The 19,212-nt window shown below is 38.1% G+C and overlaps 1 protein-coding gene across 5 annotated transcripts in view; it reads left to right on the top strand.

Annotated features, from left to right (window-relative positions):
• The window catches only part of RUNX1T1 (RUNX1 translocation partner 1), a 140,374-nt gene that overhangs the window by 115,314 nt on the left and 5,848 nt on the right, over nucleotides 1-19,212 (top strand). For 4 of the 5 annotated variants that reach the window (XM_019550400.1, XM_019550418.1, XM_019550410.1 and 1 more), the window contains 2 exons: nucleotides 4,904-4,972; nucleotides 10,137-10,327. In XM_019550400.1, coding sequence (XP_019405945.1) covers nucleotides 4,904-4,972; nucleotides 10,137-10,327 — 260 coding nt within the window. The remainder of the gene's footprint in view (nucleotides 1-4,903; nucleotides 4,973-10,136; nucleotides 10,328-19,212) is intronic. The other variant, XM_019550426.1, reaches the window with a different exon arrangement.

Raw genomic sequence — 19,212 nt, 5'->3', positions numbered from 1 at the left:
GGGAAACCAAAAAATTTGTGTGACTCGCTTTATTGCGATATTCGCTTTATTGCGGTGGTCTGGAACCGAACCCGCAATATCTCCGAGGTATGCCTGTATATTACAACTAGGACTGTGACTTGCTAGAGACCTGGTTCCAGTCAAGGTATCTTTAAGGCTAGGGACAGACATAACACACAAACCAGTTTAAGTGATCAGGAACTAATTTAAATCTGTAATAGAACAGATGTTCAGTGCACACAAACCAGTGTGAAAATGGCTGAAACCAGTTTTGAGAAAAACCTGGTTGAATGTAGCATTAGACTTAACTAATCTGGGTCAAACCAGTTTATGTAATGTCTCTCCCAGACCCCTTCCTGGTTTAACTTAAACAAGAGTCCCTCAGCATCCCAGATGCTTTGCAGCCCTGGGCAGGGTGCTCTGCTCCAGAGAGCTGGGCTGCCCCATCCCCCCTGCTCCCTGGCTGAAACTCTGGCAGTGACAACAGCAGGCACAACAGTGTCTGCCTGATTTCCTCCTGTCCCCACCCCCCGCCCCCTATACACAGAGAGCACGGATCATAGCTAGCATGTGGTATGCTAGCTAATGCTGAGAGGTATCTGTGTAAGGCAGACAGGACAAAAGCAAACAGAACAGCATCCGCTTATGGCTTTTTGGAGTTAATCAACAGGTCAGCTGGTAATGTCCCTCCATTCCTTCCCTGGAAAAAGTTAAAGATGTCTCATTAGTTCAAGATTTTTTTAGAGAGGCTTTTGTTTTCTTGATGGAGTGCTAAATGCTGCGTTACTCCCTGTGTAACTCCCTGCTGTGTAACTAAATGCTGTGTATCTCCCTGCTGGCTCCTTCACTGGTGAGGAGCAGCAGGCACCCCTCCCTAATCAGAGTGTCCTGCCGGGGGCTGGCCACAACCCTCTCAGCTCAGCACTTTGGAAGGGAAAGGAAGGCTGCTCTTATGCCCACCGGCTTCTAGCCTGAGCCACTGCATGCATTTCTGGGACGTCTGTGTAGTTACAAACTGATTGAGCCTACTCAGGTTAGACTAACCTGCAAAGATTGAATCAGTTCAGGCTCAGGCCTTTTGAATGTCTGTCCCTAGCCTAAGAGACACTGGCATTGGGTTTAGAAGCCCTAGTGGAATGCTCTGTTACTGTGGTTGTATTGCTGCTGGTACCTGAGGTAGTGGACTCAGAGCCAGCAGAATTATTTCTGTATAGCAGTGCATTATACTGTTTAGCTACCCCCTCATTATTGGTTCATGGGCTGTGTGGGTTTTGTCATTATGGAAGTTTGTTTGACCAATGTCCCACTAGTGATAATATTTTTACTTTCAGGGTCAGAATGAAGTAGAACAAACTTGTAAAAAAATCCATAGTTCAGGTTTAGGCAACAGCTAGACATAAACATATTTTCCCTTCTCATGCTCCATGTATTGTAATTTTCACTATCATTATTTCAGCCTCAGTCTATCCACTGTGGGGAAGCTGTACCTTTACACTGTTGCTCATTGCTTTCTTTAGCCAAATAAAATCATATAGGTCCTTCAAAATTGACCTCTTTATTTGTTTTCTCTTGTTGTTTTGGGTTTTTTTTTCTTTTTTTGATCACAGCTCTTGTTGTATCTATTACCTAGTGCTAAAAGTTACCATTCCATTATACATTCAATCCATCTTCCATTCCCTCGTTCCAAAATAGACTACCTTTTTCCTAATCTGAAGGAAACTTTATTTCGGTTATATTTTTCTAGATAATATTCATATGCATATTTATCTCTTCATAACTTCTAGCTTGTTTCACTTCTCTTTATTGAGTATCCCTATTTGTTTCAGCCATTTAAAAAAAATCATGCCTTTTTTTAGTGCTTGCCTCACAGCTTCAGTTTTCATAGAATCAAAAGTCTCTAACAGTCTGCAAAATGCTTGTTGTACTTGCTGAACATCAGAGACTGGTTGACAGTCTGTCCATGATTTATGAACTGTTCATGATCTCATGCTTGATTAAATTGCTGAAATGAATACATCAGTGCTTATATGAAAACCTTACATCACACTGACAAACAGGTTGAAAGCATGAGATTCTTATTTCTCTTCATATGATGGAAAACATCCAAGGTGCAACATGAATCATTTTATTTTGCTTCTGATATTTAACAAAGTAATATAGGTTGTTGCCATCCCTACCACCCAGTAATAGTGTGCTCTCACTTTTTGTATTTTACCCATCCTTATTCATGTGCGCATCTCATTCTTTGGCTTTATAAGTGTCTGGTGACTTTCCATCATCTTTTACATTAAAGTACTGTTCTGTACGGCTATGGAGTTCTCTTTACTTCCTTTATCTTCCTTTTCATCTTTTTACATACAGTACTGATATAGTGATTTGTGTGTGCATGCATGTATTATGTGCATGTACATGACCCTTCTACCAAATGAGTCTACTGGGATCTGAACTTCCAGCAACAATCCTTTCAAGCATTAGTTTGCCTCAGTGATTTCTTAGGAAGTTCAGTACTGTGCGTCCTAGTCTCCTCATTCTACTTCTGAAGAGAGTAGACAACAAGACAAGAGTTGCACTGTTGTTTTTGATTAATCTGGCATTGTTTTGGCTTAAATCCTTTCTCACAATCTTTTTCTTCATCCGCTTTCTTGTTTCCTCAACTTAGACTTTGTGACTAACAGTTTCTGTATATTTGCTATTAGACAGCTTTTCCTATGACTTCTGGTTTCTGCAATCCTCTTATCAATGACCCATTGTTTTTTCATGTTTTTTTCCAGTTGGCATCATATTTATTATTGTAGGGCAGGCTGTTGCATTTATGATTTTTGGAGGGGTTTATTGCCAGATTTTTTATATTTTATATATATTTTTATACATATAAAGCTATCCCTCAGTCTCCTCCTCTACTTTAAATCCATAAAGAAGTTTGTCTTGTTTTTCATGGAGCCCTTAGAACAGACTGAACCAAATCCATGTTTATAATATACATTTTTCCTTACTCAGGAATGTGTTTCTTGTTATCTTCATAAGGGACACATGTCTCTCTTTATTGTTGTCCTGCTTCAAACTGTAGAAGTCTCTCCTAAAAGGTCTTAATTTACTACTTCTGTAGAAAATCTTGTTCCTAATGTAAGTAATTTGTGGTTGGAATCTGAACTTGATTCATCAGATTCCAAGCACAGTTATCTGTCTGTCTGGTGACTGATGTCATTGAATTCTGTTTCTGGAAAGTCTGACGTACCTAAAAGTCAGCTCCACCAGATCTCCCATTTGTTTAATTGTAGTAGTAGTAAAAATAATAGTGCTAGTAATAGTGCTAATAATATCACAGTAGTGCTAAGATACTACCATTGTGGTCTCAATGCTTGGTCCTACGACAAAGATCTTAAAAACTGGAAAGCAAAATGGAAGAAGAATAGAAAGGAAAACTAGGAGAAGAGAAGAATGGTCTTATTGTTTAAGACTCTATTGTTCTTCTTTTAGTCTCCTGTAGTATGTTTGCTTACTAGCTAGTAACTTACAGCCATTATAGAACCAGTCAGACTGAAATGTTTCACCTTTTGTACCAGCAGTTTTTTATCCTAAAAAATTATTTTCAAAAAGAGTGAATTATATTTCTTGCTGTTGCAGCCCCAGCTATATGTTCAAATGGAATATTTGCTTTTCATCTTTAATTCATTTTTTTCTTGTGGATGGTAGAGTACTTGATCATTATAACCATATGAGATATAACTTTACAGAATACTAATGTATGGTAGCCATGAGTCTGATATTACCCACTAAGAAACTTTATGAAGTCCCTCTCACCTTCCTTTCCTTTTTCATGTCCTTGTGACAAGGTACTTAGCAGAATTTGCAGATTCATTGGAATCTGACAGGGCTGTACCATGAGTGCTTCTGCTATGGCCTTGAACTTGCAACTTCTGGGCTGTCAACAGTATCAAGGTGACTTGACCTAATCAAAGAATTGAATTGTGTTTTTGCAAAAAAAATGAATGAACTCAAGTCCTTAAATCTGGGTATTGCGTTTTTAGTTGTGCAGTAAACTTCTCTGCAGAACTGTCAAAATGAAGGTCTGGGGTTGTGTTTAGAAGTTTCTTTAAAAAAATAATGTCTCTTCTGCTGAGAAATGTGTGCACTACCTTTCAGGCCAAGTCTAGTGATCCAAACCCTTTGAGATCAATGGAGAAGCTGACAGACTTAGGATCAATCTAATGGACTTAACTTTAAAAAAAAATGGGACTCAACCTGTGTAGACAGACTTGCAGTAGGAAATTTGGGGGTTTTTTGCCCTTGAAAGCATGTTTAGGTTTTTAAATACATATTTAGGAACCTAACCTTAGGCTCTTTTTTTCAAAATCTCACAGCTAGATTTTATAATGCAGGTTGAGATTGAGATAAGTATAGGTTTTGATATGTGGAAATGACACTTGCTTTGTCTGTGGAAGACTTATTTCATCACTAGTATTGCATCTTGCATTTTTTCTTCCCAGCAATAACCACTCTGCTTTTTACAGAACAGAAGTGCCAAAGTGCAGACTGTTGCCCTATCTTATTCTTTCCTTAAGCATGATTACAGAGAAAGAAAATATCAAGGCTTTGGTAGGATTTACAAAACTAGCCTGGAAAACTGTTGTACATGTTTGTCTTTAAACATTGTAAAATAACCTGAGCTAATACCATCTTGGCTTGAGATGAGACGTTTGAGTCCTAAACATTGATCTGATCTGTGTGACATTTAAGGACCATTGCCCCAGAATCCGCTCTTTACTTACATGTAGAAGAAATTTGCAGGGTTTTGTCTGACCGGTACGCAAAAGGAAAGGGCATTTCTCTAAGCCTTGTTTAACAACTAAGCATTGCTTACAGTACTCTTTATTTTTCCCCACCCTACCCCCTCCTTTTGTAGAATCACATCGGGAATTCCTTCACAGGCCTGCTTCTGGATATGTGCCAGAGGAGATCTGGAAGAAAGCTGGTAAGAATTGTTTAAAAACATGAGCTTAGCATTCTGGCAGCTGTGTGCAGTTGTTAATGCACTGATGTGAGGAATAAAAAGAAAGGGCTCACTAGTAACAAAAAGATATTGTATTTAATAATCTTAAACTGGAACTGATCAGTACATGAAATAATCTTTATAATAGAAGCATCTGCCTCTACAGTTAAGGGCTATCAATAGTGCTATTAAACACCTCTGTTTTCAAGGGTTATAATGGCTTCAGGCTGAAATTTGATACAGTAAATCTTCAGTCTGTGAGCAATTTTTAAAAACGGCATTATTTAAGTTTCAAGATTTTTCAAGTCTATTAGACTCCCAGGAGGAACAAATAAATGCATACATTTTAAAAACTGGAAATACGGATACAATTTGGGGTCATAATGTGAAAAATTCTTAAATTTTTAAAACTTTATAGCTTCTAATCAACTGTAAGGTCTATGTTTATAGACCTCATATTTTCAAAGAAACACACAATGTTACATCTGCACAACTGCGCTCAAGCTTTTTGCACCAACATCTGCATGCAACTATATCCTTGATGTTGCAGTGTGATGTATGCTGCTAGACATGGGTTTGCAGAGTTCCAGCACTTTGCATGCGTATAGAAGTACACTGGCATAGATCACTTTTAAAATGGGACCAGTATTTCCTTCCCAGACTAAGTGAGTCAGTGCCCTTAGCAGGCTTAGGATGTTGCCATTCTGGGTAGATGAATTTAGCTACCTATTTGGGTAGACGATTCAGCTACTCTTCCCTGATTTTACATGTGCAAATGTCCACTTAGTTGTACAATTAATTGTGCATCCCATTGCAGCCTCCTTTGAACATGTGACACATCATGATTGAATGCCAAGGATACAATAGTTTCAACATTTTGTGCTTTGTTTGTCTGGTAACTGTTTTTCATTAGAATATTTTACTTATTATGGCACGATAATGCCCAAATGTTATAAAGGCATGTTGAAGCAGTAGACCCGTCATTAATGTATTGTGGAGTCTTCATTTGGAGCACACATGTTTGTTCATTATGTATTAAAGCATGTTTCATGGAACTGTCACTGTTCATACAGAAATTAACACAATTCATTCAGTCCACAAATTTGAATTCCTATGTCCAATGAAAATCTAACCCTGAAACTTGATGATGATGTATGTCAATGACATGTTTATTTTCTTCTTACTTTATTTATGTTAGTATCTTAATGTAAAAATAAGAAACAATGATCAAGCATGCTGGTGTCCAAGAAAACTTCATTTAAAGCAGTGATATTCAGAGGAATTGCTGAAATCTTGCTCTTAATTTTTCATAGGGTCTCTAGGTTTTGCTGTTGAACAGATTCTGCAAATAATTTGACATATCAAATGATCTGTGATTCGTAGGCACAGTAAAAATGAAGAAAATGATGTTTCATTCTGTGTAAGAGATGGGCTTGAGCTGCAGAACTTGGATTGGGTTCAGCTTTTTGAATGCCCTCAGGAAGTGAGGCTAGATCTTTAGCTGGTGTGAAGGAGCTATAGGAATGAATGCCTTGTGAGCATTTGCCTTGCTGGGCTGTTGGCCTGGTTTTTAATTTTAGCCCATTTCTAGTCATAACTGTGTTTTCTTGCTAATGTGGGTTTAAATGAGACAATGTTATTTGAGCGTATCTTCTAATTAAGAGACGAGAATAAACTCTTTGTAATCATTATGCTGCTTTTCTACAGGAAGCATGCGTCTGCCATCTTTATTTATATATAAATTCACAAAACCTGCAAGCTTTTATAAAAAAGAAAATCTTAGACTTATATCTTCAAAGGCACATACTAATGTCTGTCTTGTATGGTGCCCAACTTGAGACACTGAAGCCCTGATATGAAGAAATGATGAGTGGTAGCCTTTGCCAGTATTATTCTTCATCTTTGAAAAGTAGAGTATTGTCTGTCTAGGAAAGTAAAATCCCCTTCTGCTTTTTCCATAACCTTTGTTGCTCAAGAATTTTGAGTTTTTAATTTTAAACTGATTATCAAGCCTGCAGTGCTTGCCTGCTTGTAAAGTAACTTAAAGTATTATAGGTTATTTATAACACTAGGATGTGCAAAAAATCAGTGTTTGTGTTGCTGAAAAATACCCTTTATAAGGTAGCATTGTTTGCTTATACAGTATTGAAACAACAATGTTGTTTTGTGTTTGAAAAAGCTAATAAGCTTTTATCATTTCTTGCCTTTTGTGGCTCTGTTATTACTTTTCAACACAGCATTTGATTTATCTGCTAACCATTCTTAGTCAAGTGTAACTGTAAACCCAAAACACATAGTTCAATGAAACTAGAGACATTAATTTTTCTTCCACAACTTTTGTGGCCTGTTTAATGTTTTAAACATTTGGGTGATGCTATTTTGACCTTTTGAAAAACATTTTATATAATTCAGAGTTATATTGAACATTGAATAATTTTATATAATTCAGAATTATATCACACTATATCTAGTTTGGGACGAAATCAGTTCGGTAAGCAAAATATAAACAATTTATATTTTATAAAACATTAAATTAGAAAACTTGGTCAAAACAAAGATTTGACTGGGATTTTTCTAACCATTTCAAAGACTAAGCTTGATAAGCTTGTATGACACAGTAATAGTGTACCATACACATTTATATTTTTCCCATTCACAGCAAATTCCATAAAAAGCATAGAATTTTTCACAAAAAATCAGTTCTGTTAATAACTGTCGTTCATAAGATGGAAAAGGTCTGTATTTAAGTTGCCTCAGTTTTATAAAGATGGTAATAAAACTGCATCTGTGTGTTTGCCTGTGTATATTTCTTTTCAAGCGATCAGTGAATGTTTGCAGTTGGTAATAAATATTCAAGCACCTTGCAAATGTCCTACCAATTCCCTTTGCTGATCTGTGTGTGCCTGTGGGACTAGAATAGGAATGCATAATTTAAATATAAATTGCCTGATTTGCATATACAATTAGTCAAGCTGCAGCTTTGATCGTAAGCAAAAATTATTGTCCTGTATTGCCACTTAGATAGAATTTTAATTCACCTTGAATATTCAAAGTAAATTAAGTCCTAGCTGTCTTGTTGAAGGATATGATTTTCCCTCTCCCTGGGCCCTCCCCCTAACTACATTTATGGTAGAGTAATATAAGGGCATATTTTCAGCCTCATAAAAATAAAGGAATAAGTTTTATCTCTTGCCCCTCTCCCCCCACCCGCCCCTTTTCTTCTCCGACATTTTAGTTTAAACATATCTTTTTGGGGGCATAGATGGTTCATTCAGAAATGGAGCGTACTAGGAATTTTTTAAATCATTTTTAGCAGTTCAGATAGCCATTTCATTTTTCACATTTGGTACTATAAAATTACTACTCTTTGTAACACGGGCGTGAATTGAAATAATAAACCCTTTAAGTGATGCTACAATTATAAGAACATGATACCAAGTATGGTGTGCATCTCAGAACTTACACGTTGGGGCATTATGAACTTTAGTATCTGTCTATAAAATATATCAAAGCATCTGAAATACTGTACATACCCAAGGTAACCATAGCATACTTGTAGTGCTTACACTTTTAATCCATGGTAAAACATTTTATTAGAAATCTATGTTTTTAATTAAACAGAACATTTAATTAAGGTGCTTTTTAAGTGGGTGAAACAATTAAGTACAAATACTTGAATGAAACATGTCATAATTAGTTTTAATAGAGTGTTAATTGGTACTAGGTTTGCCAAGTTAATAAGTACTGCTTATTAAATTTTCAATTAATCATTGTCATTTTGCTTTGAATAAAGATGAATATTAGATAAACTAATTCAGAGGGAGGATGGTTTTCTTGTTAATTAGAGCAGTTAATTTTTTAAAAGAAGAAATTACTTGTTTTAGTTGTTAATTGAAAGATTGTACATTAGTAAAGTCTTTGCACTCTTCTTGCATCAGAAACTGAAAGCTAATTCATGACAGTTTGCATGGTAGAAGGTTTGGTACTAATTCATACTAGATACTTTAGTTGCACTGATTTGTATGATCTGAAAACAACACTTCAGATTTAAAGTAGTTGTTCACAAGTTCAGTTTAAGTATGTGCCTAAGCTGCATTGGCTTGTATGTGCTTCAGAAGTTTGCTGAATCAAGGACTATATTTTTCAAAATTAAGTCTTGAGTTGGAACAGAGGTTAGTAGGTAAATTGTAATACAAAGACACAAATGTAAAGATGCAAGTGTTAAGACACAATTTAAAGTGAAATTTTAGGTTTGAAATCAGAAAATTGTATACTCAGGAAATGATATTAAAAAGACTAATATAAGATTATCTGTTTAAAACTGATATTGTTTAAAGACTTAAATGAATTCTGAGCGCATTTCCATTATTCTTTACATCACACGTTTATATACCAAAGAACCTGTTTGGCTAGATACAGGCGTTCAAAAAGCCTGAGTCAGAATTGATCTAAATTATGCAGTTTTCTGTAAGCAGTGTAGTTTAGATCAGTAGCAAACAAAACGCACAAGCACACATTCCCCACCCCCACCTCCTTTAGTGGTTGGGGGTGGGAGGGGCATATCTTAGACCAGGTTCTGCCACTCTTAAACTGGTCCATGTGTGCCAAACTTGTGTTCTATCATGAGTATAGACTGGTTTTGTGTGCCAGACTTCTGTTATGGATATAAACCGGTTTCTGATCACTTATACCAGTAAGAGTATAATGTCTGTACCTGCTAATGTCTTCAAGGATGTGTCCTGCCACCACAGAGTCTATAAACCAAAATGTTACAGAGTTAAAAATGCCTACAATGTTACTTCACAGTTAGTTATTTTTACAGAATTTTTTTGTAAGTCTAGTGCTCTTCATATAATTTTCAAAGCAAGATATACATAAAATATACAAAAGAATAATTGGAGATCAGAGACTTCTAAGTTTATAGAAATAATCACTCTGATATCTGAGTACTTTGTATATTCTTCAGCTGGTGGGGATAGAGAGGAAGACTAGCTAAGTGTTCTTGGGGAGTTAAGTTCTTCTTTTTACTGCTCCAGGAAGTGAAGAGGCATAACCTAGCAGAGTTTATGCTGCTTTTATTCATTAGTCCCTCTCAACAGCAGTCGTTTACCATTATGCTTACGAGGACTTCTTGACTTGTTTGTAGAGGAAGCTGTCAATGAAGTAAAACGTCAGGCGATGGCCGAGTTGCAAAAGGCAGTGTCAGAAGCAGAACGGAAAGCCCATGATATGATCACTTCAGAGAGAGCTAAAATGGAGCGCACCGTTGCAGAAGCCAAGCGACAAGCTGCAGAGGATGCACTAGCTGTTATCAATCAACAGGAAGATTCCAGCGAGGTAAGGATCACTGAAAAGGGTACTTCTATATTTACTCCCAAATAACCTTAGAAGATCCTAGCTGTCAGAGTCTGAATCTAGTCTGCTTTTTTCAGTAAACAGTTAAGTTAAACAGTTGCTGTTCATTTGCCTTTTTTAAAATATCGTTGTCAAAGGCCAGGGATTATTTCCAAATAATCAACGAAAATTAGGTGTGAGGGGACATCAGGAGGTCATCTAGTTCAGCCTGCTGCTCAAAGCAGGACTACCGCCAACTACATCATCCCAGCGAAGGCTTTGTCTACCCAGGTCTTAAAAACTTCTAAAGGTGAAAGATTATTGTGAATTAGCTTTAACTGGTTGGGCAGAATTAGGATATGAATCATGCATTGCTAGGAAATTGGGAAATTTAAGATAGGTCTACACTGCAACTCATAGTTACATAAAGCAGTGTATGTTTAACTAGGTAGGTCAGTAGGTACTGATGAAGTAGCTGCAGCAGCACAGAGCTCAGGGCAGGCTAACCATTGGAGTCCTTTATCTTGTTCCTCGGGCAGGTTTTTCAGCGAGCGCTGATCTCCGTGGTGCTACCCTTAAAATACTCTCTAGTGATACCTCAACTAGAGTCATCTTAAGTACCAGAAGCCACATAGTCATATTGGTAGCTCCCTGTCTGATTCAGTTAGCCATCATGGCTATATTGCTTCTAGTAGATGAGCTAGTTCTGTGTGTTCTTTCAGAGATCACAGCGCACTGCACTGAGGTGTTACCAAGCTAGCAAGTTTTAAACTGGGTCAGATATACCTGAGAAACATCTTTGATAGCAGTATAGACATAGCCTGTATATTTTTAGATCTAAAAGTGTATTATTTTAAAACACTTTAATCTACTTAAATTGGTGATTGACATAACAGGGAGTGAACGATAAATCATAATGACATTTTAGCTTCCAAAAAAGGTGACACTGAATAGGCTTGGAACAGGGTAGCTAAAATGTAGTTTATTTTTCTTACACAGGGGAGGAGACCATGCACACATGAGCAGCATATAATTAGCTTACTGGAGGAAAAGATGTTTATGAGGAGTTGCAAACCTATTTCCTTAATTAGAATGTATTACTTAGCCACCGGGGTTGTGTGAGAGCTGGAAGGTGGGACAAAGTGTATTGGCAGGAAGAAAAATAAAACAACAAGAAACAGAGTAAAATAGAAATGAGCATTTTAAACCTTAATTAATACCTGAATCTGATGGAAGCTTTCATTTTTTTTGTGGGAAGAGCCATACGGTAGCATATCCAGAGGAACTCGGGAGTGAAAGAACAGTACACTTATCAATGGTGATCAAGAGTTTTGGATAAAATGAAATTCTGTATTTTTTACAGAAGGAAGAAGTGCTAAAATCCACATCAAAAGGAGACCCTTGATTAAGAAGTCCCTATAACCTGACACAGTTTCTTCCAGTTAAATATTACCAAAAGATCATCTGTTACATAATCCTCATTTCTGGATTACCACTTCATTGAGACCCCATAATATAATATTGCAACTGAGGGACATTGTTCTCATAAGCCGCTGTCTTTACACAAAGATTTTAAAGAAAGTAAAGATAATTTTTATGTAAGTCAGGGATAGGCTACCCCTGGCACATGTGCCAATTAGTGGCACATGAAGACAATTTCCTCAGCAAGGTGTGCAAGGAAATTTTTTTTAGAAAAACTTCTTTTTTTAAAGTTGCTGCTCTGGGCTCTCTGGAGCAGCCACAAGTTCCAGCAACATGGCAGGCACTGGGGGCACAGGCAGGGACAAAGCCTGCACTCTGCAGACCCTGGCTCCTGGCCCTGGTCTGCACCCTCCAGCCTGGCCTGGCCCTTTGAGAAGAGCTGTGGGTGGGCGAAACCAGGGCCCTGGCAGGCGCTGCAGATGGCCCTGTGCCGGAGACTCCCAGCTGGCTCAGCCTTGAGCGCTGCCCACCACAGCTGTTCCTGAAGCCTGAGTGACTCCTGCAGCTGGGCCTTTGTACCAGGGGCAGCTCTGCCCCACGTGCACTGTGTACAGGGAGGCCAAACCTAGAGCCTGGCGTCATGCCCTGTCCGGCAGCGTCCCCTCACAGGTAGGGCAGGTGTGGCCCATCCCCGCAGTGATGCATGGGCTGAGCCCCACCTCAAGTGGTGCTGGGCACACCCGCCCACTGCAGCCCAAGTCTGCGGGGCCCCAGGATAGCACCCACATCCTACCCAGCTCCTGCTCTCCTCTGGCTGTCATGTTTCCAAGGGCCCAGCTGGCCCAGCCTGCCTGCAGCACCGGCCCCGTGCCTACTTCTCCCCATGCCATCCAGGCCCTACCCTGAGCACCCAGCCCCAGTGCCTAGCACCCTGGTACTGCCCCTGCCCAGTGGGATGTGGCATCCGTCTGCCTGAGCCTTGTCTAGGCCTGCTCCCTGTCGGGGAGGCCTGAGCACCCCTGCCCTTGGTGCCTGCTGCTGGGGTGTTGCTGCCTCCCTCCCGCGGACACTGCCCTGGACCAGCGGGCCCGAGCCACAGCCGGTAGCAATGGGAGACCTAGGCGGCGAATGACACACCCTCTTTCTCTTTTTCTTTGTTTGCTCTCTGTTTTCTCTCTTCTCTTTCTCTTTTTTCTTTCCCCTCTCTTTTTTCTCTGCTTTTCTCTCCTTTTTCATGTTTATTTTATCTTCTTCTCTCTCCCTCTTTGTCTCATTTTTCCCTTCTCTGTTTTTCTTCTCTCCTTTTTCTTTCCCCTTTTCCTCTTCTCTTTTATTTTTTCTTTTTCTCCCTTGTCTTTCTCTCTTTTTTATATCTCCTCTTCTTTTCTCTTTCCTCTCCTTTTTCTCCCTTTTTTCTTTCTTTTTCTTTTTTCTCTCTCTCATCACAACATGCTTAACAAAAAAAGAATATACAAGAACAAAGGTAGTATATAAAGATTTTTTTATTTTCACCAGATTTAGAATTTTTAGAAAACCTAGTATCGCCTTAAAAGAAAAAAGCAACATTTAGGTTTATTAACTATATTAATATGCATCCCACCATGGATCCCCTAAATCAGTTTTGTTTTTCTGTTATGCTGGCACTCTGACACATTACAAGGTAGACATTTAGGTTTTTTTCAGCACTCTGGCCAAAAATGTTGCCTACCTCTAATGTAATTTCTACATACTACAAATAGAAAAAAATATATGTAATGCTGTATTTTGTGTAGATATATATTTATGTACATTATTGTAAAAACATTTTTAATACACTCTATTAGCTAGTAATGTAGAAGAGTGACCTAGGTTGAAAGATTCAAATTAGCTAGTTGCAACACTGCAAAAGTCACGAGCAGATGAATCGGTGGCATACTGCAATACATAGCCATAATTTGAGGGAGCATAAGAGCTTACTTAATTCATACCAGGCTTTTCTGGAGATGAAAGACTATTGTGGGCTCATTGGATGCCCTGAGTTCCTCCTTAATGTGTAACAGATGAATAACAAGGAGACAAAAGGAATTGATTTTCAGCCTCTGAAAGTTTCTCAGGAAGAAAGAGTCTAGGGGAAGTGTACATACCCTTTAAGTACTAACTGTTCGACTGCAGAATTAAATGAGACATAAATTCAATTTATTGGCATTTTGTAGCTAAGATATTCAAGGATGGGTTTTTTTCCCTGTAGTATGTTCACAGGAAGAGTATTTGTTATGATCATTAAAGTGCTTTCATTGTCATGTACACATACAAGAGATTCTTATTATGAAAGCTGAAAATTCAAATGTAAACGCCTAAGAGGAAATTGTAAATTATGTCTGTTTAATAAGTCAGTGTACAGTAGGATGGCTAGCTGCAACACTTGTCTGCCAATATACAGAGACCTTTCTACTACAAATACATGTATATTGCAAGAGGCGCATAGTGTGCATTCTGAAATTTTACCCCTGAACAATAACATTTCAGAAAGTGGCAACAGAGTAACAGCCATCTTTATTTTACATTCTAGTTTTATTTCCAACCAGGATGATAACTTCCTGCAAATATAAATAAAGCAATTTTTTGTTTAGCCTAATGTCAAAGAGATATGGATAAAAAATGTATCCATTATAGGTCCTGTGTATAAACAGTGTTTACACACAGTGTTTAAACAGTGTTTAAACTCAGTGTTCACAGCCCTGTTTAGCTACCCTTAAGGTAGAATCAGCCTTCCTAGCAAGATCAAGCCTCATCTTAAAATATAGTTTAAATAAAATCTAGTGGCTTCATCCCATAGCTATGATTTTATATAGGCATTAATGGTAAAATCAAAATCCATAGGATTACTCAACTGTGTGAGAGCTGTAGAACATATGAAAACAATTCAGCAGAAAAACTGAAGTTTGGTTCAGATTTTTGTGTACACACACATTTCTGTGTATATTACAGAGCGGGCTGGTTGCAATACCTACCTCTAATAGTTAAAATGTATTAGGTCCTTAATTTCAGTTGCTCTTAATTTTACCAAATCCTATAAATAGAGTAAAATATCCCATCATTACCCTCTGACTTCTTTGGAAAGGTATAAAAATTGGTCAGTAACTTGTTTAAATAAGATCAGAGCAAAATAGTTTTGCCAGTGTTTTACAATGGTTGGGGAGGGTGCGGTTTTTGGAAGAGTTCTAGTGAGATTCAAGTTTGAGGCAAAAATAGAAATGTGTTCTAGTGTCAGCATAGGGTCTTGCTCTTTCAGTGAAAATCCACCCTTATTTGGTCATGGTGGATTTGAGTTTCTATCTGCACGGGGTCAGTAGAGATGGTTACAGGCATAGTGCTAAAATCTATGAATTTACATACACACTAAGCATGTTCCAGCCACACACAATTTCCTATGTTCTTAGACCATTTAAGCATAATTTCAGGCAAAGTACAGCTCTAGACATAGGGGTGATTTTAACAATGGCTGTTGCCTCTCTCAAGTCTAGAGAAAGGCATAATGAACATCACCAGTTAGTCTAATTTACAGTAACCTTATTCAGCCTTCCCTGAGCCATTTATTTGTTGGTTCTGTTTTCTTAATAGTATCATTATTTCCATATCTGTACCTGTAAAAATATCAGTTTCCATGGCATTTCTCCATGAGCATGGAGACTGGCCTAGCTTGCATTTTTGGTTTTAGTTCTTTGAATGCTACGAGTTCCAAAGTGAGGCAATGAAGTCAAAGACATTTGGTGTTGGAAGTAAACTCTCTTGGGGTGATTGTGGGTGTAAAAGCAGTAGGACAGAAGCAAGTCTACCTGTCAACATAACCATTTCAGAACCACAAATGATTTCTTTATCATTTCCTTGCTATTACATAAAAAGGGAAACTAGGCAAAGGATGATCCCTTCATCAGTAGCTGATTTGGCTAAGCACTGAAACATGTGTGAGCAGCCTCTTTAATAATGGCTGTGCTGGCTTTGGCTGTGATGTAGCATTGTGCAAATCAATTTTAATAGTAAGAGTGAACAGCTTAGCAAAGAGACTTACTGCCCAGATTACTGAAAAAATTAAAACATCTGTCTTGCTTCTCCAGTGAAAAATGCCCCTGAAAAGTTTTATGCTCACAGTGTTTTATGTTCTTCACTGCTCTTGACGAAGGACAACATAAATGTTAAAGTTCACTTCAGTTAAAGCAGATGCTATTTTTTTTTCTTGACGTCTGCTTAGATTAAACAAATGTGTAACTTGTCTTAAGAAGTGTGTAGTGTTAGGACTTGTTTATATTCCATTTGTTGATGACGTATGTGAATATCACCCTTATCTTGCACTATGAAAACAAGTGGTCCCGGTCTTATGCTGACCTAATAGTGGTCAGAATTCTATCAGCTGGTCACTCTTCACCTTTTAGGCTGACATGTAGACAAACCCCACTTTTATGCCCACAGCAAAATAAACACTTTCTTAGGTTAATGTATTTTATTTGGCAGTCACAGCTTGGCTTCCTAAACAATAAAACATCATGGGTTTGTAAGCCCTATGTATTTCGCTGTCAGTGGTTACCTAATCACAGATTTCTGCAGCTTATAACAGCTTTGCATGTACTTAGATATAAATAAAATTTTCAGCGTAAATTAGGAGCGCAAGTCCCATTAACTCGGGGGCAGGCAAAATGTGGCCCGCGGGCCATATTGGGTATGTGGCAGACTCCATTTCCCAGCAGTGTCAGCCCATGCTGATGGCCAGTTTCTGTGGAGGCCCCAGGAGTGGCTGAGCGGTGACAGCGGGAGATCGGCCCAGCAGTGCTGGCAGGGCACACAGCAGGATGAGTTGCTACACCAGGGCTAGGATTTTGCAGTGGTGACAGCATGGTTCAGGGCAGGGGCAGAGCTGAGATCCACTGCCCACACACCCTGGGTAGGGGCTACTGGGAAATGGAGTCCAGCTGCTGGCCAGATCCACCATTTTGCCGCCCCCTGAATTAACTTCTGATGGAGCTTAGTTGGAATTTTCAGTACCTCCAAAGCTCTTGAGGCCTTTTAGAAAATCATGCTTGCAGTGGTAAGTTCTAGCTAAATATATGTTTTTTATTTTTAGAATGCCTTTTTATAGCATAGCCCCCTTTTATAACACTGTGCACTCGATAAATCATGGATATTTTGTTTTTCTCTTTATTGATTAACCTATGGTGCCAAGATTCAGATTCTCTCATCCCTTACAATGACTGTAACAGTGTAACTTCCACCAGACAGGCTCTTGTGGTGTAAGATTTCCTGGCTCTTACACCGCAAGAGCCAGGAAATCCAAGCTCTTGTGGTGTAGAAAGATTTAACAGTTGCATCAGTATCAAAGGACACTGATGTCACCTATTCCAATGTAACTGTTACATCTGCATGATTCTGTAACGGTACAGGTGTAGTAAAATTGTACTAACTTTAACCCTGTTTCACTGTCAAAGAACACTTTGGCTCACTTGTATCATGCAGATGTACGAGTTAAATCGTAACAGCTGACGTCTGCTCCCAAGTGGCAGCTCCCTCTCCTCCTTTTAAAGCAAGTCAAGTGAAAAGTATATTTTGTCCAAGTCCTAAATACTATACTGCGATTGACTTTCCTAGTGCAGTGGAAAACATCAAAAACTTTGGCAAAAAGTGATACTGCATAGTATTAATATGGCAATATATTTCTTGAATACTTTAAGGCAGAGGGTAAGGGGTTGTTTCCTTGCCTTTTTCATATGAGACCCATTTTGATTCTGCACAGAAAGTGTTAGGATAAATTAAATATTTAAAAGAGTATTTAGAATAAATATTTAAAATATCTGTAAATACATATATTTTTTAAAGTTGCCCAATGGAACCAAAATCTTGAGGCAAAAGAGTTAACACACAGCCCAGTGTGAGAAGCCTCAAAGATAAAGACTGAAGAGTAATATTTAGTCCAAGAATTTTCACAAAGACAAACAAGTTCCTGAGTTACTAGCTGGTTTGCCAAAGTGCTCAGAGGGTAGGGGGGGAAAAAAAAACAAGAAAACCACATTTTGAACAGTGATAGAGCTATTATTTATCTCCAAAATGTGGATCTAATGGTTCAACAAAAGTAGAGCATTTGATTCAACAGGCAGTTGAGTGATTTAAGCTATTGGGACATCAAGCTAGTCTTTTTGACAACCAGAAAGATTGTAGTCGTCCAGATTCTAGTCCCAAAGGACTCTGTTTACTTAACAGTTTACCATTAGAAGTGTGTACTATAGAAGTACAGAGGGACATGCTGTCTCTGTACAGAGCTTAACTAGAATCTCCAGCATCTTTTCTGTTTGAAACTGGTGAACCTTGAAATGCAGTGAGACTAAAACCTAGAGGACCAGCTTTTTGTCCCAAACTTTTTGAACAAAGAGTAGATGTGTTTTGCCAGTTGTAGGAGATACATTGAGTGTTATTCTGGGTAATAAAAATGTAACCTATCAACCAGATTGAGGGCCAGATCCTCAGCTGGACTTGTTTAGCCAAGCTCCATGAAGTTAATATCTCTTTGAAGTCAGTAAAGCTAAAGTTGAGTTATGTAAGATGAGAACCTGGCCTTCTGTGTGGCCCTAGGCAGAGTACACAGGAGGATCATAGAGAAGAGTCTTATCAATCAGCATGGCAGATTCTAGTTTTGGCTGCCTCTGGAGTTCTAAATGCAACAAGAACTGATGTAGAATATTGAGCCAGTACTTATGGAGTTATACAAAACACACAATCATGTAAATTCCTTAGTTATATAATTGCCTTCTAAATAGATAAACTTCACTGAATGTCTTAGACAATACTGCTACAATATGAAATGCATAGCACACAGTACTTATACCTTGAAATGTGCCTTCCCAATTAATAATAGCCTGTTAATCTATAAAAGAAGCCGTTGTGGGACAGTATATTATATGTCTTAAAATATAGATATTATGACAATGCAAATATCCATATTCATTCATGTTTGCTTATGCTAATTTACACTTAAGAACTGCTCTTTAGTGCTTTTAAATACAATAATTTTGTGCCTAAATGTGAATCATAAAATGAAATAATTTTAAAATGAATGTTATGTGCTTTTATTCCCACAATTACACTAAAGTTGTAATGACCTGTTAAATTATAAATGATACGTGTGGTGGACAAAAGCATGTACCAGCCAATGTATGCACATTAAGTAATCACTTAAAGAGCTGTAGAATGACTTGTAACTTAATAAAATCTTGCACTCATTTAGCAAATGTTCAAAGATCTATACAGACTGATGATTAACATCTGATATTGAAAATAATAAAAATAAGCAGTCACAAAATAGCCTTGAAATGTAAATGACTACTGATTTACTATCACTAAAAATGATTTTAAGATAGTATCTGCTGCATGATCTCTCTTTTATTAAGGCTGGGCCAGAGGTCTAGATTTTTGAAGCCCTAGGATGGGGTTGGTGGGGAGGACAG

This window comes from Crocodylus porosus, unplaced genomic scaffold, assembly GCF_001723895.1.
Source record: "Crocodylus porosus isolate Cpor-Errol unplaced genomic scaffold, CroPor_comp1, whole genome shotgun sequence".
Lineage (NCBI taxonomy): Eukaryota > Metazoa > Chordata > Crocodylia > Crocodylidae > Crocodylus > Crocodylus porosus.
This window is presented reverse-complemented; position numbering and strand designations above follow the sequence as displayed.